This window comes from Apodemus sylvaticus, chromosome 9, assembly GCF_947179515.1.
Source record: "Apodemus sylvaticus chromosome 9, mApoSyl1.1, whole genome shotgun sequence".
NCBI classification, from domain to species: domain Eukaryota; kingdom Metazoa; phylum Chordata; class Mammalia; order Rodentia; family Muridae; genus Apodemus; species Apodemus sylvaticus.
In genome coordinates, this window is record NC_067480.1 from 43610873 (window position 1) to 43637778 (window position 26906).

At 38.2% G+C, this 26906-nt stretch overlaps 1 protein-coding gene across 9 annotated transcripts in view; it reads left to right on the forward strand.

The window, feature by feature from the left end:
* Ikzf2 (IKAROS family zinc finger 2) overlaps positions 1 to 26906 on the forward strand; it is a 148819-nt gene that overhangs the window by 88588 nt on the left and 33325 nt on the right. For 7 of the 9 annotated variants that reach the window (XM_052192547.1, XM_052192545.1, XM_052192544.1 and 4 more), the window contains 2 exons: positions 16400 to 16666; positions 23848 to 24015. In XM_052192547.1, the coding sequence (XP_052048507.1) occupies positions 16400 to 16666; positions 23848 to 24015 (435 nt within the window). The remainder of the gene's footprint in view (positions 1 to 16399; positions 16667 to 23847; positions 24016 to 26906) is intronic. The other 2 variants (XM_052192548.1, XM_052192549.1) reach the window with 1 other exon arrangement.

The following is a 26906-nucleotide window of genomic DNA, read 5'->3' on the forward strand; positions in this document are numbered from 1 at the left end:
GAGACATGATCTTCTATATCCAAGATTGACCTCAAATTTGGTGTATAGCTAGAGATAACTTTGAACTTCTGATCCTCTTATCTCTACCTCTGATCCTCCTGTCTCTGCTTCTCCACTGCTGGAATTATAGATATGCACCCATAACACCCAGTTTATAATAGTAATAAATTTAATGTAAGAAGAAAAATGCTAAGTTTTGTTTCCCTAGGGCCTATGTTTCTGGTTTTCCATGCCATTTAACCCCAACCTGATCTATTCATAGCTTACCTACATAGTCACATTGTTTTGGAAATAGTCACAAATAAAAGGCCAATGATTTCCACATTGTTTTAAAAACCTAATCAGATTTTTCTCTATTCTTAATCATGTTGTAATTTTGTTATTTCAGTGTCATCTGGACCATTATGAAAGTAAATTTGCTGGCTGGAAAAGCAGCCCAGAAACTAAAAGCACTTCCTGGTCTTCCAGTGGTTTTCCTGGTTTCAGCTTCCAGGAAAAGTCATAAAATGCCTCTAGCTCCAACCCCAGCCTCCATAGGCCCCAGATCTGACTGTGGTGTTTATATATATGTATGTATATGTATGTAGAGATACATATACATACATAGAGGCAAATACTCATGTACATAAAAACAAAAATAAATGAATAAATCTTTCAAATAAAGTTAATTCAAACTTTTAGTGAGTTTTTTCTTTATATATGATTATAAAAGTTGAACCAAACATTTGCTAATAAATTTAATACTGAAATGTATGTAACTAGTCATTGATTGTTGGGCATACCAGATTATGCTTTTACTACCAGAACTCTGTGAGATCAAAGCTACATAGAAAGTTCTAAGCCATCCAGGGCAGCATGAAGAAAAGTACTTGTTGAGATATGTGTGTGTATGTGTGTGGGGGGGCATGTGTGTGTGTTGGCATGTTAATACATATATACATGCATGTATTTTTAAATTGTATTGTTCAGTGAAAGGAAAGATACCTTGCCATTAGGTAAAGATATGTAATCTTTCTAAACTACATACAAAGCGGTATGTATTGGTTGAATTAGAGGAAAGCTAGAAGAAGCTGAGGAGGACGGTGACCCTGTAGAAGGACCAGCAGTCTCAATTAAACTGGAACACCAGCTTAATTAATTAAGTGAGGCCCCCAACACATATTACAGCAGAGGACTGCTGGATCTGGGTTTAGTCAGAGAAGATGCACTTAACCCTCAAGAGACTGGAGGCCCCAGGGAGTTTAGAGCACTGGTGGGACGGGAGGTGGGGAAATCCTTGTGGAGACAGGGGTACAGGGAAGAGGTATGGGATGTGTAACAGTCGAAGGGTGGACCTGGATGGGAATAAAATCTGGAGTTTAAAAGAAAAAGGCAAAGTAAATTGTAAAGGGGGAATATGCATTTCATACACTAATAATTTTTTATATGTTAATTTATTTCTCCATGTTTATCAATAGAAATCTGTAAACATCTACTAAATTACTCAGAGGGTATACTATTGTTTATATATGGATTATATCTATATATTTATAAATAGATATTTTGGTAAATATATGAATAAAGTTATAGGCTTTTCAGTTAGAAAGAAAGGGGATGATCTTGAGGAAAAATTAAAATAATTTAAGTGATAGTGTCAGATAACGGAAGGAAAATACTTTGCTTGTGCCGGATATATGATGTTCCCTCTATTCTGGTGGCGGTGTCTGTGGTTTGTTTAAGTTTTAATGTGTCCCAGAAGGTGTTGCTATACGGTGAAGGTGTTAGGCTGTGCTGTAATGAAACAGGGTCCGAAATGGAAGGCTCATAAAATATCTTATCATTTGGGCCTGCCCGGAGAAACCTAGCTGAAATTTCTGAGTGGTCAGCTTGACATTTTCAAGCAATGAGAAGTTGTGTCATTATTTCTGGACTGCCGCGGTAGTTAGAGGAAAGGATTTAAAGTTCACTGCGGTAATTGCTGACAGCTTCTCCGGAATGAGAGGTGCTTTTAGTAAGCATATGCAGCCTTTGGAGAAGGCAGCCTGCTAGGGACCTGAAAGGGAACCGTGGACTCTGCTAGATGAGAGGGACAAAAATGTAGATTGAAGCATTTCTGTGCCCCTGCAGTAATTACATTCATTTTGTAGGTGGAAGAGAAATGAGATGGCTTTTAATGGCCGTCCGTGTGTTTATGGTCTTTGAGCGAAGAACAATGCCAAGCTTCGGAAATGCCCCCTATATATTTTCCGTCACTAAAAATACAAAAACCTGGTGGCCAGGTTGTCACAGGGAGCCAGGCAGGTAGTGTCACTGGACTTGGCACGGCTCATGCGAAGTGCTAAAGCGGTGATCCCTGCTGTAAAAGCACTCCCCTCCCTGGAAACCTGCAATTTACCTCAGTCCCAGATGGGTAGGAAGCTCACAAACAGCCTCAAGCCATACATAATGGCAGGGCTCACATCCTGACTGAACCAGAAGCTGAAGAAAGGAGAAGTCCAAGAGTTTCCATGAGTGTCTGAGTCGAGATTTCTATGCTTTTAGTGAGGGTTGCAGCTCTTCTCTGCTGTTAAGTTGCATTTGCTCCGTTTGTTTTGCCCCGCCCTTCTCCTCTCCTGGATGCTGTCCAGTAGTCAGTGGGGAGCAACACGGGAGGGTGGCATTTTAATACGGCTGCCATCTCTTCCGCTTCAGTACCACACATTTATTGCATAATAAAGAACACCCCACACCCGTGCCAGCCAGCTTCCCAGTGTATATAACATGCACACATGTACATACACTTATAACTAGTTTGTTCTGTCTGTGACCTTCAGAAACATAGTAAGACACACAGAATTAACAGTTTTGTGTTTCTGCCAGAAATTTAATTGCATCACTTAAAGTTGTAGCTTTATCCAAAATCTAAACCTGAGCGTGGTTTTTTTTATGGGTAAGTTCACATTGCCCTTCAAATGACAATAGTTATTCATTTCATAACTTGTTATTTATATGAAATTTTAAATAGTCTGATATATTTGAGAAATATAAACTTTACAGACTAGAGGGCCCTCAAGAACCTGGCCTTCTGTAAGGTGGCTTACGACATAAGTAGGTAGCATTTCCTCTATCTCTCAGGTAAGGAGGTCTGGCCTCTTTGAAGGTAGCCTGTGTAATTATAGGTAAGGAGGATCAGACCTTCACTGATAAATCACAAATTAATAAAAGGATAGTAAAATGCAGTGCGTACAACTATTACTCTCTCTATTATCTGGACAGAGAGCACCATGTGGTGTCCATGAAATATTACTAGTAGGATAAAGTACTCTCTTACATTTGATAAGCACCTAGCTCACATTTAGGATTTGGGCAGCATTTATATTTGCTTCAACTTCATGAGGACTGCTTTACCCCAGTACTTAGAACATGAGGATGTCAATGTCCCAAGTACTACACATATCTGCTTCAGAGAGCAGGCTAGAGGGTGAATTGGGAATAGAGACAGACAACTCATGGGTAATCGAAACTTCCAGTGACAAACGGAAGGAACACATGCTTAAAGTGGCTACAGTTCAGATGTGCCTCTTTCACTGATGAATCGGTTTCTCGATCATTTATTCCTCATAGGCTGCACTGGCATTTTGTAGTAGTTCAATATGAGGGGTGTTCAGAGTCTCTGTGTTGTATAATATACAGTCACTCACATTTCAAATGGGATACAGTATAACACATACATACATACACACTTACATATATAATACATGCATGCATACACACACACACACACATATATATGCATGCCTACACACATACAATTCAGCAGAGAGCATGCCAGACATTGACCTGCAATGTTACCAAGCCTGGAAATTATTTATAAGATAATGTGATTGTTTCATATTCCCACACGTGGTGTGGTATTTAAGGTGGGCTAAATTTTTCCATCTCCTTTTAATTTATATCATCGTCATTTTGTTAACATTTAAAGTATGATCTTTAGCCTTTTTGAAGTATGTAGTACCCTCTGATACCTGTAATTACTTCCCTGTGTACACTAGCATGATGCAGCTTCCTGTTCCTGTTGGTCCATAACATGGACCCATGGACAGTCAGCTTCCCATCCTCCCCTCCCTCCTGCTTCGGGACTCTGCTGACCACAATCGATGAGGTCCGTTGTGTTAGATTCCATGTATGGATAACATCATACAGTGTTTGTCTTTCTGTGTCTGGCTTGCTTCACTTACTATAATGATTCCCTAGATACATCCATTATATAAATGACAGGATTTCATTTCATTCTTTTACAGATGAATAATAGTCAGTGGCACATCTCCCAAATTTTCTTAACCTATTCATCAGGTGATTGACATACAGATTGCCTCTGTATCTTGTCTATTGTTACCAGTGTTGCAGTGAACACGGGTGTGTGGTTGTTTCTTAAGCAGAGTAATCCATTTCCTTTGACTATTTACCAAGTAGTAAAATTGCCAATTCATATAATACATTTTAAAGAAACTTCATACCCTTTACCACAAAGTCTATCCTAAACCCAAAAACAGCACCCAGGGGTGTCTCATCCACTTACCTCCCCCTTGTTATCTTTTGTCTCTTTGATAGCAAGTGTTCCTCCACGGGTGATAGCTCATTGTGTTTCTTATTTGCACTTCCCTGAGGAGTAATGATGGTGAACCTTTCTTCCATATACACCTGCTGGACATTTGTATGTCTACCATGTATTAAATATCTAATTAATTCCTGTGTTTATATTTTGTGTGTGCGCAAGAGGTCATGGAGGTAGCTATCACATGTCCTTTCCATCTTATTTTCTGAGGTAAGGTCTCTCATTGAACCTAGAATTCACAAAAATTGGGATTACAGACATTTCATCCATACAATCGACTTTTTTTCCATGGTGCTGGGATCCGACCCCAGGTTCCCATGCTTGCGCAAAAAAAAAAAACACTTTACAAACCAATTCATCTCCTCAACTGCCTGAACTTCATTAAACGTGCAGTTTGCAAAGGATCTCCACTCCATTCCATTGTCTCTTTAGGGTGCTTTCACTTTACAGTGCAGAAACTTTCCTGCTTGGTAAAACCACACTCGATTTGGTTTTATTTCCTGTGACTTTAGGGTCTTCCCCCCAAACTCCATGCTGTGCCTAATGCCCTCCAGCATTCCCCTTAGGTTTGTCTCTTAGCCATTGCGTCATGGCAAGTCTTGGATTTCAGTCCTTACTATTTTTGGTTAATTTTGGTTAGTGTTTGTAACTGGTATAGAACAGGGTTGTAGTGTCATTGTTCTAGGCGTGGATGTGCTTGGAAATCGGGTGTAATGTGGGTCATCATTTGACCCTTCACTTTGCTCCGCCGTTCCATGCCAGTTTTTAACGGCATTGCTGCACTTTTTTAATACAAAAACTCTTTAGCCCAGCTTCAAGTGTGATAATGTAATACCTCCTGCTGCTTCTTGTAGCCTATTTGCTCTGGCATTTTGGGAGTTTTGTGGCTCTGTTTTTGGACCTCTTCAATTTTTTTAAAACTATATTTACACATTCTTTGTGAGTGTGAGCAAGTGTGCGTGTGTGAGGTCAGAGCATGACTTGCCGTAGGATCGGCTTTCATCTTTCCCTCATGGAGTCAAGGAATCAGACTTGAACATAAAAGTTTGACCACAAGCCCCTTCCCTCCTGGAGCCTTCTCACCAGCTATAAAGTCTTTCAATTGGGGCTTTATTTCCCTTGAAGCACTCTTTTGCTTCTCAGGCTAAATTTACTTGTAGGAATTTTGTTTATTTATTTATTCACTTTGTCATTATTGACAGTGGTATAGCATCTTGATTTCTGTTCCACATTATTGGCATATAACAATACTGATATCTGTTAAGTGTGCATATATATGCTATTTTATAGAGAATGTTCACTCATTAAGATTAGAAAATAACATGTTTGTAGTGATGCTACTACTTTGAAGAAAATCTGTATTTTTGCAGATCTGTAAAAGTTTACTTGTTAATTGTCCTTAATCACCACTTTTCTCCATTTTCTTTCTGACTAATCAAAGGGCTTTATTGGCTACACATTTTAACTTTCTAACCCATACCTTGGAACCACATGTAGACTTTTAATTTGACTTAAATTTTGAAATATCTGTAGAATGCCAGAGAAAGACTCCACTACCTTTATGAATAAAAGAAGAGCCTAAACTTGTCTGTGAAAGATGTCATTGGCATCTCACAGGGTGACATTGAATCTCTAGTGAACTTCAGGAGTGTGACCCCTTAAATAGTATCTACTTTTCTCATCCCTGAGCACACAATTTCTTTTTCACTCATGTGTATGTGTGTGTATGTGTGTGTGTGTGTGTGTGTGCGTGTGTGTGTGTGTGTGTGTGTGTTTGTGTTCTATAATTTCTTTATAATTTTCACTATATAAATTCTTTTTTTGTTTCTATACATCTTTCATTTTATTGATTTTTTTATTCAATATTTTTATTTACATTTCAAATGATTTCCCTTTCCTGGTACCCCACTCCCCAAAAGTCCCATAAGCCCTCTTCCCTCCCCCTGTTCCCCTATCCACCCCTTCCCACTTCCCTGTTCTGATATTGTCCTGCACTGCTGCACTGAGCCTTTCCAGAACCAGGGGCCACTCCTTCATTCTTCTTGGACATCATTTGATATGTGGATTATGTCTTAGGCATTCGAAGTTTCTAGGCTAATATCCGCTTATCAGTGAATGCATACCATGATTGATCTTTTGAGACTGGGTTACCTCACTTAGTATGATGTTCTCCAGCTCCATCCATTTGTCTAAGAATTTCATGAATTCATTGTTTCTAATGGCTGAATAGTATGCCATTGTGTATATATACCACAATTTTTGTATCCATTCCTCCATTGAGGGACATCCGGTTTCTTTCCAGCTTCTGGCTATCATAAATAGGGCTGCTATGAACATAGGGGAGCATGTATCCTTATTACATGCTGGGGAATCCTCTGGGTATATGCCCAGGAGTGGTATAGCAGGGTCCTTTTGAGACAGGGTTTCTCTGTGTAGTCCTGGCTGTCCTGGAACTCACTCTGTAGACTAGGCTGGCCTCAAACTCAGAAATCCACCTGCCTCTGCCTCCCAAATTCTGGGATTACAGGAGTGCACCACCATGCCCGGCTTGTTTTTTGTCAAACTTTTTCCTCAGAAATTTCTGAAGGAGTTATACATGGGATTTATGTCTTGATTTCTATTTTCCATAAATGGCTACTGCTATATTGCAATACTATTGGTTTATTTTTTGTTTTTGTTTTTTGTATGCTGATTTTGTATCCCACATCTTCATTGACTCACTTTGTAATAGTTATTTTTTAAATGAAGTCCTTGCGACATTTCTCTATATAAAAGACCATGTCATCTACAAATAGTGATAATTTGTCTTCTTCCTTTCCAGTGGAAATGCTTTCTTTCTTTCTTTCTTTCTTTTGTCTGATTGCTCTAGCCAACACTTTCAGTACTGTGTTGAATATATGGGGTCAAAGTAGGCATCTTCGTCTTATTCCTAGTCTTCAAGAACAAGCCTTTGGCTTTTTTCTTTCAGCCTTATGTTAGCTACTGACTTATTATTTATGGTCTTTATGGCTTACCAGTTTATAAACATGATCTTAAATGCTACCATAGATCCATTTAACCTTTATTTAGTAATGGTACTCTAAGCATTCAGTCTACCTGATGGCATACTTCTATGGTATGGTTTTGTTCAGCCTTACTAAGAAGCAACATACCTTTGTGTGTTATGTATACTATTATGCTAAATACTCCCCATATGGTACCATGAGACTTATTAAACAAGAAAATTGAGAGTTGAGTTTACAAAGGTCTTGTGGCTAATAAGTGAGTGAACTTGGCCTTAAACTCCAAGATCCGGCCCATGATCTTAATCTTTGCTTGGTCCAATTGACTACATGGCTCCTAGTCTTATGATTTTTGTATAGAAAATAAGATCTCCCACTATACATACATCAAGAAAGGGGGAGGTTTGGCAGGTGACTTAACATTGACACCTCAGTAGTTAAAGTTTAACCTCCCCTCTCCATTTCTTCCTGTGTTATTTCTAACTTTTTTCCTTTTAGTAGACATGTTCTGTATGCCTGCATAGAATGTTCAGACTATAGGACCAGGGGCTAAGTCATGAAGTTTGCAAAGAGAACCGCTGCTTCCATTTTGTGGAAAATGAAAAAATAAACTCAGAAATACTGAGATTTGTTTGACAGATGCCCAGGTTACTTCCTCTTAGTCACAGGTCTTAATCTTTGTGGCTACCGCTACTTGATAGGTTTTATAGACTCTACATTTATCATTGACCAAACTGCATTGCATGTTCCGCATGTGATCTTCATAGGGTGTAGACAAATCAGAGGGTGTTTATAAAGACCTTCTAGCTGTAATCGCCACATGTGTGAGCCACAGGTCATTAAAGAGCTTTGGCTTTCCCTATCTCCTTGAAGATAGCAGAGGTGCTGGAGAGCCAGGGCTTTGCATATTCACTCTGATGCAGTGGCCCCATAATAGAAACCCCTGCTCCATTCCATATCACTTTCTCCTTTGTGACAAAGCTGCCTTTGGACCGGGTTGCAAGTTCTTAATGGCCTCCAGGCATCCTGTGTCATGGTTCCCTTTGGGAGCATGCCCTCTGTGCTAGATAGTAAGGATTTTCCTTCTTACCTAAGTTAGGTTAAGAATTTTTGTTCTCTCCTCATTAAAATTATTTCCCAATGTAATTTGTTTTGTAAGCTTCCCATAGTCATGTTAGATACATGATTGCCAAACACCAGCGCATTTGCTCTTACATGAGGTGAAATCCATGCTCAGAAATCTTGGCAGGACAAGCTGGTCGTTTTTCCAAACAGACTCTCATACAATTTTCTCTTTACCCCAAACTGACAAAGTAATTACTCATATTAGACATTGCATTATACATGTACATACTGTGCTGTTATCATTTCTTAATGTTGGCATTCCTTTTGCGTTAACTAATAACTAGTCATTGCCCTGTAGGTAATGAGTATGTAATACATTGAGAATTTGGTCATCAGTGAAAGCTGGGTCCCAGCCTCAACACTGAATAGCTGTGCAATTCAAAAATGTTATTTTGCCCCTATTTTCACCAATAATATGAAGATGGAGCTAGACTCTAGTGGTTGTTACTATTAAATCTCTTAGTAGAGTGTGAATTCGCTCCTGCCCTATGGAGACGTTATATTGAAGATGTTTTGTGCTTAAAACTTATCTCTATGTGAAGTTTCTTGAGTGTGGTTAACTTTTTGCAAGTTTTCAGTAATATAAGAAGTAAAGTAAAATGCTCAAGTCAGCAGCAACTGCTCAACAAAATGTATAGGAAGTGGCTGGTGTGTGAGGTCATATAAGGATCAGATTGTTCATCACTGAATCTACACTATATTTTTATTGAAGATAATAATGTTGGGCATTGTAGAGTTAAAGTTTATGTATTAATGAAATTGCCATGTTAGGCCAACATAAGTTTCACAGAAAGAGTAATTATAGCCTGCAAACTTTGTTAAAAAATGGTGATGAGAGATTTGACTTCAGTGTTGTACCTACTTTGGATGGAGAAGGCTGGGGAGATTTTGTTACTTTACTAGATGCCTAAAGTATTGTTATAAAGACATGAGTGTGGAACTTCAGAACCTGTGTAATGAAAACAATATTCACAGAATCCAGGCTTGGGGGCAGTTGTCTGTAAACCCTGTGCTGGTGAAGGCCAGGTTGAAACAGGTAAGGCGTGTTTCTCTTAACCAGTCAGCAGAGGCAAAGGAATGAAGCCCAGGTTCAGTATAAGACACTGTCTCAAAAATAGGGCGGAAAGTGATCGAACAATACACCCAACTTGGACACCTCCACACAAATACATAGACAAGCACACATTAGCACAGTCATGTGCACACACACACACACACACACACACCTTACACATACTCTTTCTGTTATACACATGCACACACTGTCTCTTTCTGTCTCACATGCACACACACATGATGTGATGAGCAACCTCAGACTGCTGCCCACAAACTGTTCAGCTGCTGTTTGGTGACACTGGTGTCTGGATTTGCCTGACCCTTTATAAAATAAATAATTAAAGGATTTCATGAGGGAGTTATTGTGCAAGATTTATCCATCCTGTATCTACAGTGAACAGGAATAAGGTTTTTCATGTCCCTTGATAGTTCTCTGTGGAGTGGCATATACTTTAAGATAATACTGGTTGTGATGGTTTTCATTTGGTTTGGCCTGTTGGCAGAGTTTTAGCTATTACTTGTACTTTACATCAGTTCTGAAGTCATTTCTCTTTGCTAACACTTAACTCAAACAGCTACTAGCTAATAAATAACACAGACTTCAAGTTTGGTGTGTCTTTTCCCAACATTTGAAAAAGATTTTATAAGTACAGATTCAACTTGAGCAGATGATTACATAAAAATATTGAATCAATTGATGTGTTTGATGCCATTTCATGCAACTGGCATAGACTGAGAAAAATAGTTTCTGAGTTCAATAAAAAAAATCATGTAGGTGCCCACTTGAATTCTGACACAGCAGAAACCATGTATATTAAAATAGAATCACACATAGTAGCCATTTTAATTTGGAAAGAATGACATTTTAGTCTCCTTTTTATTTTCTTGTGAAACTCATATTACTTGACCTCCTTTAGTATTTGTTTCGATTAAAGCTTTTAGTTCTAAGATGAGTGCTGGGAGTACTCAGTCAGTGACTTACCAGGCAAGCATGAGAAGCCAAACCTGAGTTCAGTCTATAGAGCTTATGTCAAAACCCAGGGGTAAGAAGGCAGATACAGTGAATCCCTCAGACTTGCTGGCCAGCTAGCCCAGGGTACTTTGAAGTTTCCAGGCTGAGAAGAGAGACCCTGTCTTTTGAAGGAGTATTGGACCTGAGAAACTACTCTCAAAGTTGTTCTGGCCTAAACACACACACACACATACACACACACACACTGCACAGCACCATACCACACTACATCAAAACTGAAATTTTAAAATTACTTTTAGAAAACAGAAGTCACCGGTTTGGCAGAAAATAATCCAGAAAATTTATGCTGTACTCTATATGATTAACTTATACAATCTTGCAAATAAAGAGAAATCACAAGTCCCTTGTATTTTTTCTCAGTTTAGGAAGTTTACCCAATATGGGTGTGGGTTAGCAGAATCAGGTCATACTAGTAGTAAAATTTTAAGTTGTTGAAAGTTTATATAAACAAAATCTGTCCAAAGGAAACTCTCTCTAACCATGTATTATTTCATTCAGTAAATTTGTTGTGTAAGTAAATTATATTATTGAAATGTTCACTGTATTTAGGCAAGAATTCCTCTGTGTCCTCTTTCTGTGTGCATACTGTCTTGTTAATGTGAGTTTCTTATGGATTTGTTTTACTTTTAATCGTCAACCTCCAAAAGAACAAAACAGCAGCAGGCATTTTGATCATATTCTTCCCCTCCGTCAAGTCCTTCCAGATCCTATCCGCATCTTACTCACCCAAATTTATTTCTCAAAAAACAGATGAAAATCTAATTTGTAAGAAAGGTCCGTGTTTGTTTCTTGCTTTTGAGGGTGATGGTGCGAGTGTCACACTCAGGCGTGGAGATGACATTTAACTCTGTAGTTCACTCTCATCAGTAACTCTGCTTTTGTTTAGCATAACTCTGGAGGAAAGCAAAATTGCATTGCTACATACAACAAATTGAATTAATCTCTTAACAACTGTGATATTATTATGTTATTTTGCTCTGTTTTTAGATGCTACTGTGTGTGTGTGTGTGTGTGTGTGTGTGTGTGTGTGTGTGTGTTGCAGTAATCTGTATCTGTTTACCTGTACATAAATTTCCAATCAACATTTTCCTTAATGCCTTACTCTTGAATGGAAGGCAGGGGTAATATGGCTCTCCTCTCCCAGCTACGTATTGGACATGTGAGGATGCTTGGACATGTGAGGATGCTTGGATGGGATGAGGATGCTTGGACATGATGGGGATGCTTGGACATGATGGGGATGCTTGGACATGATGGGGATGCTTGGACATGGTGAAGATGCTTGGACATGGTGAAGATGCTTGGACAGGATGGGGATGCTTGGACATGATGAGGATGCTTGGACATGATGGGGATGCTTGGACATGGTGAAGATGCTTGGACACGGTGAAGATGCTTGGACAGGATGGGGATGCTTGGACAGGATGGGGATGCTTGGACAGGATGGGGATGCTTGGACATGATGGGGATGCTTGGACAGGATGAGGATGCTTAGACAGGATGGGGATGCTTGGACATGATGGGGATGCTTGGACAGGATGGGGATGCTTGGACATGATGGGGATGCTTAGACAGGATGGGGATGCTTGGACATGATGGGGATGCTTGGACAAGATGGGGATGCTTAGACAGGATGGGGATGCTTGGACAGGATGAGGATGCTTGGACATGATGGGGATGCTTGGACAGGATGGGGATGCTTGGACATGATGGGGATGCTTGGACATGATGGGGATGCTTGGACATGGTGAAGATGCTTGGACAGGATGGGGATGCTTGGACAGGATGGGGATGCTTAGACAGGATGGGGATGCTTAGACAGGATGGGGATGCTTGGACAGGATGGGGATGCTTAGACAGGATGGGGATGCTTGGACATGATGAGGATGCTTGGACATGATGGGGATGCTTGGACAGGATGGGGATGCTTGGACAGGATGGGGATGCTTGGACAGGATGGGGATGCTTGGACAGGATGGGGATGCTTGGACACACCGAGGATGCTGAAGTGTCTAAGTGTAGGAAGCTTAGATATCTCAGCATACTTACTGAAGAAGCTAATAGAAAATTATCTACCCAAGAAGTCACTTTTTTCGTGAAAAAGTTCTTTTATACTCTTGATATACACATCAGACTTACGTAAAGAGAAATTAGCTTCAGCCTTCTATAGAGTAAGATTATATAGAGTAAGATTAGTCTGTTTATGAGAACAACTTCCTAGAGTATATTGTAAAACTAATCCATATACTGAAAGTTAAAACTCCAATTTCAAAAATTTGAAAACTAAAATACTATTGATATTATATGTAGTGATTCATAGTTGCATTATGCTTGTAATTTGATTCAAGCAGTGATAATCTACTCTTTATTAATGTGAAAATTGGAACTTTTCCTTTTATCCTAATACGTGCATTTTAACATTAAATACTTAAAATATTATTGGTACTCTGTCATATTTAGAACACCTTATACTGATAATAAATTATATCATAGTTTTTGGAGTTAGAGTTTCTGTTTAGTAGTTAAGATTTTAATGTTATTTTATTTAAATTGTTCCTTCTTTAACAGAATTTCAACCTAACCTTAGATATAAACATTGAAATTTGAGTTATTATGAGATTGCTTTTCATGTGGACTACCATTTTGGTGAGGTTTAACCTATGACATATATATTGAAATATGTTATATTATAAGGAAATGTGTTAATCTGTAAGGAAAGTAATGGGACACAAAGTTACACGTGCTTAGCCTGATCTCTGACAGTGTCAGCAGCACATAAACACTACAACAATGTTATCACTTTGCTGTCTCAGTTACAGCAAAACCAAACATTTGCCCAGTGTTTGCATTTAGCATACTCTCCAAGAAAGAACAGATCCTCACAAATATATTTTAATCTGACAGTCTTTTTTTTTAAATGCCATTTTATCCACGTCCATTGTTGCTTTTAGACGTCCTCATTTTAATGTCCTCTCATTAAGGAAAAAGATAATCTGATGTTTAAAATCATGTTCTATTTTGTATAATTCCATCCTGTCTCGATATTTGAGCAGTCGATACTTGTATGCAAAATATCTGCACATGCTCGTATGTATTTCTTGAGTTCTGACAAGGAATTCTAGCAAGCTTTCTGCTGGCTAAACACTGCTTATCAAACACTAGCCAACTCATGTATAAAACGGTAAGCAGAAACATTTGGAAGCTACACCAGCAGTCCAGGACTAAGTTCTGGGTAAATGCCGGGGTCAGTGTTCCTCACAGAGTTTTCCTCCCCAGGTTTGGAATGTGCACATAAGCATAATGAGGTATCTCGGGGAGAAATCTAAAATTCAAGCAGAGGTAATGCTGTACAGCATTCCCAGCATGCTCTCTGGTTGATGACAACCTGTCTTATGGTTTTGGTTGTGGCTCTTCTTGTAGGTGTCGCACAGGCCCTACAATCACACTTTAGGTATTGGACATTTTCGTTTTTCTGACTTCCATATTTTTTTAAAAAAAAAATCAATTTGGTGAGAAAAGTTTGAAAACCTAATAAAAAAAAAAGTGAGCAAAGGATATTGCTAAACAGTTTTCAGAAAAGGAGGCAGCCTTTCAGCTTATAGGAAGGGGTGAACTTCTCTCACAATTTTAAATACATGTGAAAATACAAGACTTTTCACACAGATCCTTCTGTGTGAATGTCTGTATATGTAATAACAACAAAGATGGAGAGGTCATAAACCTGTGTTGATGATAGTCTGGATACATAATTTATATTACATTTTAAATGGATCCAGGTAGACTTCTAAATGTGAATATTATGATCGTGATGTCTTTTGAGGAGACAGAGGGATTTTGAGCGTTGGCTAAAAGTGACTTAATTTTTGTACTCAGTCCTTTATATTGTTTCGTCTTTATCACAATGGCATGGAATCTGTAATGTGGAGCTGGATTGGAGGAATAAAATTCATAATGATTTTAGTAACAGCTGTGACCACATACTGCATGAATATCTCCCACATAGCGCAAGATCTGCTGCATGCTTGGGTCATAGTGTTGAGAATGTTCTCTTCTCCTCTCAGAATCCAGTAGGATCATATCAATTTCTAAATTGCTAGATTCAGTAAGGGTGGCTGTCCTTTTGTGGATTTTAGAGTATTTACATCATGGCAGTCAGTTCATTGATTGTCACGAAAATTTTACAAAGTAATTTTACAAAGAAAAGTAGAGCTATATTGCCCAAAGAATAAGACAAGAAGTATGTTTACTGAGCTTACTAACGTACTGCTCAGATCAGCCCTGAGAAGTGGAGTATCATCTCCATTGAAAGGAGGACAGGAGAAACATTAAGTTCTTTAAGATGGCTAGCAATTTAAGGATCCATCTTCACTCCTACCAAACTGTTCTGCCCAAGCCTTGTTCAGCAATTTGAAGTCATTGCTACCTTTCACATGTACGATGTAAGATTCATAGGTTAAGTAATTAGTTTGGGGTTATACTATTGGCACGCTGTAGCCTATGGCCTCTGAATAGAGAGCACTGGAGAGAGCCAGCTGTTTTGATGCCACCTTGCTCCGATTAGCATCAGTGACCAATCACAGGCTAAGTAACTTCTTCAAGAAACTAACTGTGGTAGTAATAAGAACACACTCTTTTTTAACGAACTCATTCCCTCTATCCAAGTAGCAGTGAACTAACTTGTATGTTAGCTTCAGTGGATTCTTAAGAAATGTGCACAGGACAAATACCTGATGCTAACGTAAGGCCTGCCTCTGCTTTGTGAAAAGACTAAGCAGTTTAGATGGAGGGCTGTGTTAACAGAATTCCAGCTTTTCTGTGGGATGAACCAAAAACAGCAAACAGAAGGGATCGCATTTCTTAACAGTCCGCAAGTGTGTACACGCACGCTGCGCCATTCCTGTCGTGAGCCGCTCTTTGGTTTACAGGGATCAGTGTTCGTACGTTTTGGCACACAGCCTAGCATGCTCCATAGAGGACTATTTCTTGTTGCGTGTTAGGCAACAATAGTAGGGTCATTTACGATGGCAAGGCCTGTGCACTTTACCTCACACTGATACGGCTCTCGCCTGCTTGTTTGTGTTCAGTCTGACTCGGGGACATTTGCCTTGACAGTGTGCCTTCCTCTGTGACAGACATTTGTGGGATTAAGACCTTGATTTGTTTCTCTTGCTCTGTGCAGAAGCAGGTTGACACAGGTACTCCGACGTAAAGCAGGGAATGCGAAATAAATATGATTGTTAAATTAAGACGAAGCATGGCTTAGCGGGTTAAGCAATACTTAACCTTCTGTCGTCCACACATGCTTTTCATTCTTGTTAACTCTAAAAAACGCAAACTAAAAGAATGGGAGAATTAGCTAATGACTTGCATAAAGGCAACAGAGCTGAGTGAAATAAGTGAGCCTGTGAAGAAGTGAAGACCCTTTGTTCACCCGAGTGCTCCTGAGCTGTCTCCCCTCTCACCAAAGGCTCGCTCACTAGAAGAGCCTCGAACACAGTACCGCTTGACTTAGTGTATCATTTCCATCCATCCCGCAGAGTAACAGTGGGTGGGGAAGAAGTGGAGGTTACGGAGACTAACAAGTGTTTTTTGATTCCTTTTAAATCACAGCAAATTCTGTAAAGCTGGAAATGCAGAGTGATGAGGAGTGTGACAGGCAGCCCCTGAGCCGTGAGGATGAGATCAGGGGCCACGATGAGGGGAGCAGCCTGGAAGAACCCCTAATTGAGAGCAGCGAGGTGGCCGACAACAGGAAAGTCCAGGACCTTCAAGGCGAGGGAGGAATCCGGCTTCCGAATGGTAAACTGAAATGTGACGTCTGTGGCATGGTTTGCATTGGGCCCAATGTGCTTATGGTACATAAAAGGAGCCACACTGGTAAGCAGCTGAACGCGTAACCTGATGACTGCCCGTGGCGTCTGATGTTGATATTACCTGACACCTATTCTCTTTCCTTGTTATTCAGGGGTGGCGATGGGAAGTCACCTTTTCAGACTTCTGCTAGTAAGGGACTGCTGGGAAGCAGAAAGTACCCTGGGTCTTGACTTCCAGCCTTCAAATCTGAATAGCATGTCAGAAAAAAAGAAGTTTGGGATTCAGTTTCCACAGTTCTTAATATAACAGTAATATGATAAGGGTTCAAAAGGTATAGGAGACTGTCATTGCCTAGTTCAAACTTTATATATTTGCATACATATTTGACCATACCCATGGGGCAGGTAGCAAAGTTGCTTTTCTTATACTACAGAACAGGACCCACACATTTATATAGGGAAGGACTATTTCCACTTTAATCAACTTCCTGGATTCTTATTTCTCATCAGTCTTGGCCAACCAAAGGTCTCTGGAGCAGATGGGTACTTTTCTAGTTCAAGGACTCTACCATCTTGTGATGTTTAGTTTTAACTCTGGAGAAAGATGGGTAAGGTTATACATGCCAAAGGGTGGCAGGTATGTAGACAGAAACGTGGAATTGTAGAATTAGGTGGGGGAAAAGCCTATGAATAATTTAATGTAAGTTTTTAGGCTTGGAGAGATACAAGGAAGAAAGGGTGTTACAGAGGCATGCTTAGAGTTTTCGATAAAGAGAAGGAGGAAAGAAGGAAGGACAGTGATGGAAGGATGGAAGGAAAGAGTGGGTAAAAGAAGCACAATAAAATTGTGTATGTGTGTGTGTTTTAAAGAATAATGCCAGTCGCTTGCACAATTTAAAGTTTAGCAAGACATGGTGGCACACACCTGTAATCCCATAGTGTCTGGCAAGTGGAGGCAGGTGCATCAGAATTCAAGGTCATCCTAACTTACATATCATTTGAGGCTAGCCTGTGCTACATTGAGACAGTCTGCAAACTACACAACAACAAAACTTTTCAAGCCTGGCGTGGTGGTACATACCTTTAGCCCCAACACTTGGGAAGCCGAAGCAGGAGGATCTTTTTGAGTTCAAGACCAACCTGATCTACAAAGTGAGTTCCAGGCTAGCCAAGGCTACATAGTGAGGCCCTTTTGAAACAAAGAGTTAAAGGAATATATCTTTGAATAAACCATGGTATTGTTCAATAGCAAAATATTTAAAATTAATAGTCTCCATTTTAAAATGTGATTTTGTTTTGAAAAAAGAAAAATTCACATGAAAATTTTATTTTTAAATTTGACTTAAAAATAGTGAACCTGAAAATTTATCCTAAATGTGTTCTGCAATTAATCGTTTATTTTTTTTGAGACCTCTCATGACACACTGAAATAAAATCAAGTGGTCTGTCATGTATCTGTTGTCTGGATAAAGTCACAAGTGGGGCTGGAACCATAGCATTCTTGATTCCTAGAGTAGTTTAGTTTGGACACACAACTTATTGTAAAGTGTGACAATAAACTAAGGCTGATATCTTTTAAATGACAATTGAATTTTCACTTTCAGATTAATGTATTCACATCATCCACTTTCCAGTGTATGCATTTTTCTAACCATAACAATTAGTATTTTTGCTTTTTGTTTTGTAATGAATATTCTTTTTTAATGAATGTGATATATTAAAATGTTTATATCACCAGTGAATTTTTTCTCTAGTATTTTAAATTTCTTGGGAAAAGTTAGTAAGAATAAAGTAGGAGACTATAAAACTAATCTAGTCTTACTCCATACTCATGAAATAATACCGGCTTAGAAAAGGAGTTTTCAAAGCTACATTTATTATTTTAGAGTACATGCCCTGAAAAACATAAAACATTCATTTAAATGAGGAATTTTCTTCATTTGGAATATTAAAACAGTTCATTTACTTTGCAGCTGAATTTTATGTACTGATACTTTTAAGGCTGAAGTTTATAGGAAATACTAGTTTGGGAATATTTTTAATAAATCTTTCATGATTTTAGTAAAGAATATCAAATTTCATGAGAACCCTTTCTTGAAGATTTTAATTTGTATTTTACTATATCCGTTGTAAAATTCACTGATTTTTAAATAAAATAATTCAATGCCTACTCCTCTTTCCACTTCATATTTGCTACAAAAGTGAAATGGAATTATTTAAATATTGAAAATTATGTAATTGGTATAAGGCTTGAGTATAAATAGCTACACAGATCTCATAGGTCCTAAAATATGAGACTCACTAGGGAGGGTAAGGAAAATAAACTAAGGAACTATTTGAAGTTCATTCAACAACACAAACTCCTTTGCCTTACTGAACTATTTTAAAAACTAGAAATCCTTCAGATCTGGGAGACTTTTGTTAATTTCAGTAAATATTCACAGAGAAGCCTAGGAAACTGTGACATTCTGTTAGGAGCGGGATCTTAAATTAGGCCTTCCCTATACATTTCTAATCATTTAATGATTCCAGTTGATTGTCGTACTTTTAATTTCACTGTAATACTATTTGGTAATAGACTTATTTGTGTTTCTTTAAACGAGATAGGAGTCTCAGTTAGTCTTTTATTGCTGTGAAGAGGCACCATGACCAAAGCAACTCATATAAAGAAAACCACTTCATTCAGGTTAGCCTACAGTTGTGGAGGTTTAGTCCATTGTCATCATGGTGAGAAGCATGGCAGCAGCATGAGCTGAGAGCTCTACATCTTCATCTGAAGGCAGCCAGAGACTGCCACAGTAGACCTAGCTTGAGCATCGGAGACCTCAATGTGACTCATTTTCTCCAACAAGGCCACACCTACTAGTAGGGTCCATATTCCCTATGGATCTGGCAGCCAATCTTATGAGTCTATGGGGATCATTCCTATTCAAACCACCACAGAAGGCATTATCACAATCAACTGTTTTCTATATAACATTAGGAACTACTGTCTTCACTTTAGAGCTTCCCAATCTTAAAAAAAAAAAAAAAAGAAAGAAAGAAAGAAAATTATCTGTAGCTAAACAAAAGCCACCATCTTAAATCTTTTGGGAGGCCTTTGGGAACCTTGTTTTAACAGTTTTTAGCTCATAAATTATCTAATATACAGTTGACTGTGAATAAAAACATATGAACCCAACCAACTTCTTCAGATGATATGGGGTAGTAGATCTAAGGCACCTTTCTTCTTTCTCTTTTGTACTCTACTAATGTGCCAATTCTAGTGTCTTTTAGTGACTTGCTCTTAATTCTTTGCCATTGCTATGCTAGTGAGTAATCAGGTAATATTTTCATCAGATACTCCAGGCATTCTTCACTGGGAATACAGGGTCAGGGGAAAATATAGAGGTAGTAATTGATATGAATTGAATGTATGAGAAAAATATAAATATAGATAATCTTTACCTTTGGTCCTCAGGTCCTCATTGAGATATAACTCTCCTGTCCTTTGACTAAGCACCCAGTATTATCACAATCAATTTAATAATTGAATAATAAATTATTGAAATGTCATCTTTCCACAATAAAAATGATGTGTAAACTAATCCAGGTGATCAATAAATTGGTGGGCTGGCATTTACAGAACAATACCTGCTTAGCATAACGGAGTGCCCCTGGAATCTGGGAAAGCAGATGCAGGGAAGACCAGGAGTTTGAGGCCAGGCTCTGTCACACATCGAGTGGAAGGCCAGCCTGAGAGTCCTGAGACCTTGCATCCAGAAGCCATGAAACACAAACAAAACCCACAGTCAGCTTTACACAGCTTTACAACGGACATGAGGAATAGCACGCCCACACCTCAATTAAATGTCCTCATTGTTAGTCCTGTTTTCTACGCCCACCACTGGGAAGATCAGCTGTCACAAATGCAGTTACTTTGTTTTTTTAATCAGCTTGCTCTGTGGTATTAGAAATATAAGGAAGTAATTATGTTAAATACTTAATTTAACATAAAGGCAAGTTAAAACATTTGTTTCCATCTGTATGTGAAGAACATAATACTTTATACAAAATATATACTCACTCAAAAAGAGCCATCTGATTCTCTATTTGGTTCAAAAAGCAAGATAAAATAATTCAAATACATTGTTTAAAGATCTCTTCACATTATACAATTGCTTCCCATTTACGCAGAGAAAATGTAGATAACTTTTTAGCATAAATCCAAGTTAATTAAATCTGTATTTCCACAATTCCTAATTTGCGAAATTGACCAAAGCATTGAATAGTAGGATCTAATATTTTACCAATTTTTTTAAATTGAGTTTTTTTTTTAATTTTTATTTTCCAAGGTAGCTATGAACACACACATACACACACACACACACACACACACACACACACACACACACACACTGCATTGGAGTATTCCTGAAATTTAATTACATATACAAAGGCAAAGTTAATCTGGTTTATCCTCTCCTCCAATAGTAGTGTTACTGATACTGTAACTGTAATCGCAGTAACACAGTGTGCTGACAGAATGCAGTTAGTTCATTATAACCAAGACACAAAGCACAGTTAAGCAGATTTGATAGTGAAATGACTAAAGCCTGAACCTGACCACTGTCGAGTCGAGAACACTGACGGAACCTACAGTAACTCACACTTCCTAAAGGAAGATCCGTCAGACTTAGAGTGCCTTGTTGCGAGAGCCTTTTCTGTCCTAGAAAAGAACCTGTAGCTTAAACCACATCTGCCTTGTTCTTTACAGCTCATGCCTGTGCACCCACAGAGACCTCCATATCAAATCAACAACAGAGCCATATGCCCACAGCTACCTAGAGGCCCTTTCATTGCCCCACCCTCTCAGAGGTTTTCTTGGTAAAAAACTTCAGAGATATCTGTAGCATTTTGTAAATCCTAATGCTAACTGACCCCATCTCTAGTCTCATAAAACTTGATTAGATTAGCTTAAAGCTAGTTTTAAAACATCTTTTAAAAGACGGTTCTCTTAATTTTATTTCCTTTTCAGACTAGCATTATTTTAAATACTGGATTAGCCACTTTAGGGTAGCGATTAAAACTATCAATTCAAAGATTATAAATGTTTTGAAGTTGGTAAATCGGCTTGCTGAAAAAGCAAACATGATTTCAAATTTTGTTTTCAACAGAGCTACTAATTTAATTTCTTTTCAATGTTATCGTGTCCCAATTTATCCCTTTCCTAGGAAAAGCTTAAGAGTCGAGGGGCCAAACTGAACAGTGGAAGTGAAAAATACAACTTATATTAGTTCTTTTTGTTTTTACAAAGCTACTTTGTTGAAGCTCCCCTGTCTTTCTTTTTATTAAAATTCCATGTCAAGGTGGAGAATAGATAATTATGATTTTTAAAGTTGCACTCTGTTATTTCCTTGGAGAAAAGGAAATTCTAAGAATCAAAGCTCAGTTTTTATATGTGTATAAAATTTAAACGGATCTTAAAGACTTAGGCTTAAAAGCCAAAAATAGCAGCATACACCTAGAAACAAGCAGTTGGACACTCTTACACTGTGAGACCATAGGTTCAAGGCCAACTAAATCTACACAGCAAACCTCACCTCAACAAACAAAACAGCACATTTGATCAGAATGAGATTTTTAAGACAGGGTCTCACTATGTAGACTCGACTGGCCTTGAACTCTTGCAGATCCCACAGGCTCTGCCTCCCAAATGCTGGGGTTAAAGACATGTACCACCAACTCAAAACTAAGTTGTAAGGCTTCTTCTAGGTGTTTTTAGACTTAAGCAAATCAAGCTAGTTAAATAAAATTCAGTGTAAGCTAACTTTAATGTGATGATTTTTAGTGTTTTATCTTTTTTAGGACCTTTGTTTAGCTTAAAGGGGGCCAAAGCTCTATACACAAGCTTTTTGGTGTGTACGTCATTAACTCTCAAAAAAAAAAAAAAAAAGGCATGCCGCAGAATCCTGCATATAAAAGGCATACTGCAGAATCCTGCATATAAAAGGCATGCTGCAGAATCCTGCATATACTTGACCTTACCTGGTTTTCAATTCTGTAGGTTTTGTAACAGAACCGTTTGACGGACTAATGCAGGGGCTGCTGTTGGAAAGTGACCAAGGCTTGTCTGGTTTTGCTTCCTAGCTCTAATAGAGCAACCTTGAGCTTTCATTATATAATGGGCCAAATATATGCTGAGGTGTACCTCACTGTTAATATAAAGAGTCATGAACATGGCAATTCAGAGTAAAAATTATGAAAACTGCAAATTATACCTATCATGTAACAAATACAGAAAAGGATACTATAAACTATAAGGGAGTATTTAATTTTGGTTTCTCTCTAAACTTTGTGCTTTATGATGAGATATTTTTACCAATATGTTTATATGTTAGTTTGTCATTTATTTCATCTATGCTCAGCGACAGGCATGTGAATAGTTAAGAGTATTTTCTTCATGATTTAATAATGTTATCCATTTGATCTTGCCGGTTTTACTGACTTCTTGCCTATAAGGATTTTTTTTATAACCTTTGATCACTTTAGCTACTGCCAGTTGAGGGCAATATATAGTACTGATAGTATAGGCTTAAATAATTTTTTAATAGTTTTATTAATAGGGAAACATGAGAAAAGAGTCCTAGTATCTGTTTTTTGCAAAAATAATGTACAGAAAATTTCTGGAAAGATGATTTGGGGGGGGATTTTCCCAGATCTCCTGGGGATTTTTACCAAAGGTTTCATTGTTGATGGCCAAGAGAACAAGAAGTTGCCTCTGTTTGGAGATTTCATTGATGACTTTTGAAGCCTTATGTGTTGTTTCTGCCTGTTTTGGGTCCTCTTGCTGACCAGGTTCAGTACTCACTGTCAGTATCATCAGATATGTTGCTCCTGATGACTTCTGCTTCTTCATCCCTAAATTTAAATTGATACTTCCTATGTATTACCATGACTGTGAGGATTAAAGTACTGAATGAAAGACACAGTCAGTTGAGTGATGACAGCTAGCTGCCCAGCCACTGTTCTGTGGTTTTATTTCTACTCCCAGTCAACACCAGGACTCTTGTCAAGTTTATGTTAAATGAGGAAATGACTATTTGACCTGAAGTGTGAGATGTTAGTATTATCAGAGAGATCTTCTAGGAGAGTAGGACATGGGAGATGAGCGTTGTGAACCTGGAGGAATTGTCTATGGTTAACTGTGGAGGGCAAATCGTTCCCTTATAATAACCAGGCTTGTCTTTCCCACTCTGTCTACAGGTGAGCGGCCCTTCCACTGTAACCAGTGCGGAGCCTCTTTTACCCAGAAGGGCAACCTTCTGAGACATATAAAGTTACACTCTGGAGAGAAGCCGTTCAAATGTCCTTTTTGTAGCTATGCTTGTAGAAGAAGGGACGCTCTCACAGGACACCTCAGGACCCACTCTGGTAAGTGTCACTAAGTCAAAGCAGTCCAGAAAGTATTGCAGCATTACATTAAGTACCCAGTGACTTTGACAGAGAGAGCCTTGCATGTGTGTCTATTGGTATTGGTAGCATCTGGAATCCATTGGTCTTCATTTATCTAAACAGGCTTGAAAAGGGATGCTATCACTGAAGAGCATCTTGTAGTAGAACATAATTTTCTTTAACTTTTACGTTTCATAATCACCAACACAGTAATTATGTTAAATCCAGGGTTACTGGAAACTAGTGAGTGTCACACTTACTTTCTGACATTTCCAGAAAACATGAAAGCTGTTGAACTTCTTAATCAATTCAGTAGTAGTCAGGCTTAGCTCTCAGTGAGAAATCAAATATGCTTCTTTTTAAACTTGAGAGTACTGTACTCATTAGAAAAGGGACTATTGGAGGAATTTATATTTCATTTTTAACTTTCCTTGTTTGGCTAGTGTTCCAGTCTTTGGGAAAGATCTTAACATTTTATCTGCTTCATAAATGATTTAATGATCCAGAATGTTTAATGTACTAAGAAAATACTAAAATATCAATACATAAATGAGGAAGAAGAATCAGAAATCTGAATGAATCTCAATCAATTTCAGCATGAATTGACATTGCTGGACATTAAAGGTAGAAAATTACAATAAAATATTCTGTATATGCTTTGTCTATGAGTGCATGTTAAATTTTAGTCTTAATATGAAGATCTGAGAAAGTAATATTTGCCTGTGTATTGACATGTTATGTTACACAATGCTGTTTATTGACATGTTATGTTACACAATGCTGTGTATTGACATGTTATGTTACACAATGCTGTGTAAGGACATGTTATGTTACACAATGCTGTGTATTGACATGTTATGTTACACAATGCTGTGTATGGACATGTTATGTTACACAATGCTGTGTATGGACATGTTATGTTACACAATGCTGTGTATTGACATGTTATGTTACATAATGCTGTGTATTGACATGTTATGTTACACAATGCTGTGGAACATATGGAAATGCTTGAGCCTATTTGTCCTTATGTCTTGCTATCATTAAGGCTGAACTTAATTTTTAAGATAAATATGAATTATAAAGAGCAATATTAAACTGTTAAATTTGGGACAGGCATGAAAGCTAAATTAATGTGCATGTGAAAACAAAATATTCTAAGGAATGTATTTTACTTTCTTTCCTAACTGGACAATAATTCACTTGTCACATATATTTTTTAAAAATTATGCTACTCCAGTTATCACTTACAGTGGTACATTTTACTATGAAAATATGATATGTTGAGGCGTATTTTAAGAGATGTTGGTATTTCCTTTAGCTTCCTGTATATTCTAACTCATTGAAGTGTTACTGAACTAAGGACTATGCACCTCATAAGAGATCATGACTATGTCATTTTGCCCTGGCTTCATACAATAATTGTAAACATCGTAACTCTTTTAGTCTTAGACTCATATATAAAGGATATCTTTGGCCATGTGCTGCATCCATACAACACACTCAGCCATGTCTTGATGGCAGCCATGCTGGAGCCTTCTCAGTGATGCCACTCCACTTAGCCAGTTGATTATGGGTGGTGGGACACGGGGAATGTAAATGGATTCTGTTAAGTCTCTTCTCTTTCTTTCTATTACAAAAGGCTTTTGTTAGAGGCAGTGTGACTAGGGATATCATGGTAACTGGTCAGGTGTTCTGATAAGTCCACTCAGCAAGCAGCTTAGGGAGGAATGGCAAGTCCTCCTTAAACATCTTTTAGTTATATGAGGATGAGTCTACCCCTTCTCTGTGCTGTGAGGAGTCTATTATAACCAACAGGATACTACTGTCAGGTTGACCACTTGGGGAATATCAGGAACTCAACATTGAAAAAAGAAACCTCTGAGTTCAGCAGTGGTAGTAGCTGTATCAGTTATAGGAGAAAGAGGAAGAGAGGGAGGCAGGGAGGGAGAGAGAGAGAGAACGAACATGTAGCTGAATTCATAGCATCAATCCTTGCGTCTAAAAGCATTTGAAAACAGCTCTAATGAGCAGACACTAGAGCAGTAAGGTAAGAACTTTGACAGATGTCTGTAAGAAGCTTTGTCCATGTTACTTGGAGCCTTCTCTATAGTGGATTCATTTAAGAATTGTAGGATGTCAAAAAAAAAAAAAAAAAAAGAATTGTAGGATGTCATGTTGCCATATTTGGTTTCAATTCTGAGGGTTACATCTGTATAACTCTCCCTAGACCTCTCTCTATCAGCAGTCTGTTTGATGGCCATATAGCCATGTGTTGTATCATTTCCTTAAGCTCTCTCTTCTTCCTTGCACAGTATATAATCAAAAGGACTTGGTGAGATTCAGGCAGCTGAGTAATCTCTTTTCCATTATGTCAAGACTAGCTTCTTGAAAATGGACCTGAAAACACAATTGTCATAGGTAGTACCAAGTGCTATGCAATTTATTTATAAACTAGACCCATATTTTTTTCTATTAGTTTTATTGATAACCTGCCACAAGGTGATTGATGTAGGCTGAAGGGGACAGATTGTATAGTAGCAGTTACCATGAACACCTGAACCACTTGTTCATGAAGCATCTTTTGTTCTCCAACTATGTGATACAAGTTCATCGAACAGTGAAATACCATTATATACATCTTCTGTTATGATATGATTTATCAGACAATACCTAGTTCATAGGGTGTAATTTGAGTTAACATAAGTAGCATTCTTAACAAATTAAGAGCTGCTTTTTAAATAGAGAATAGCTGTTGGTCAAAGATCTTAACAAAACCATTAGAGCTTGTCATTCTGAACCTTACATGACAAGGATGTCATATAGCACCTCTTCTCCCCACCAAACTTTTTCCAGAAATAATTATTCTG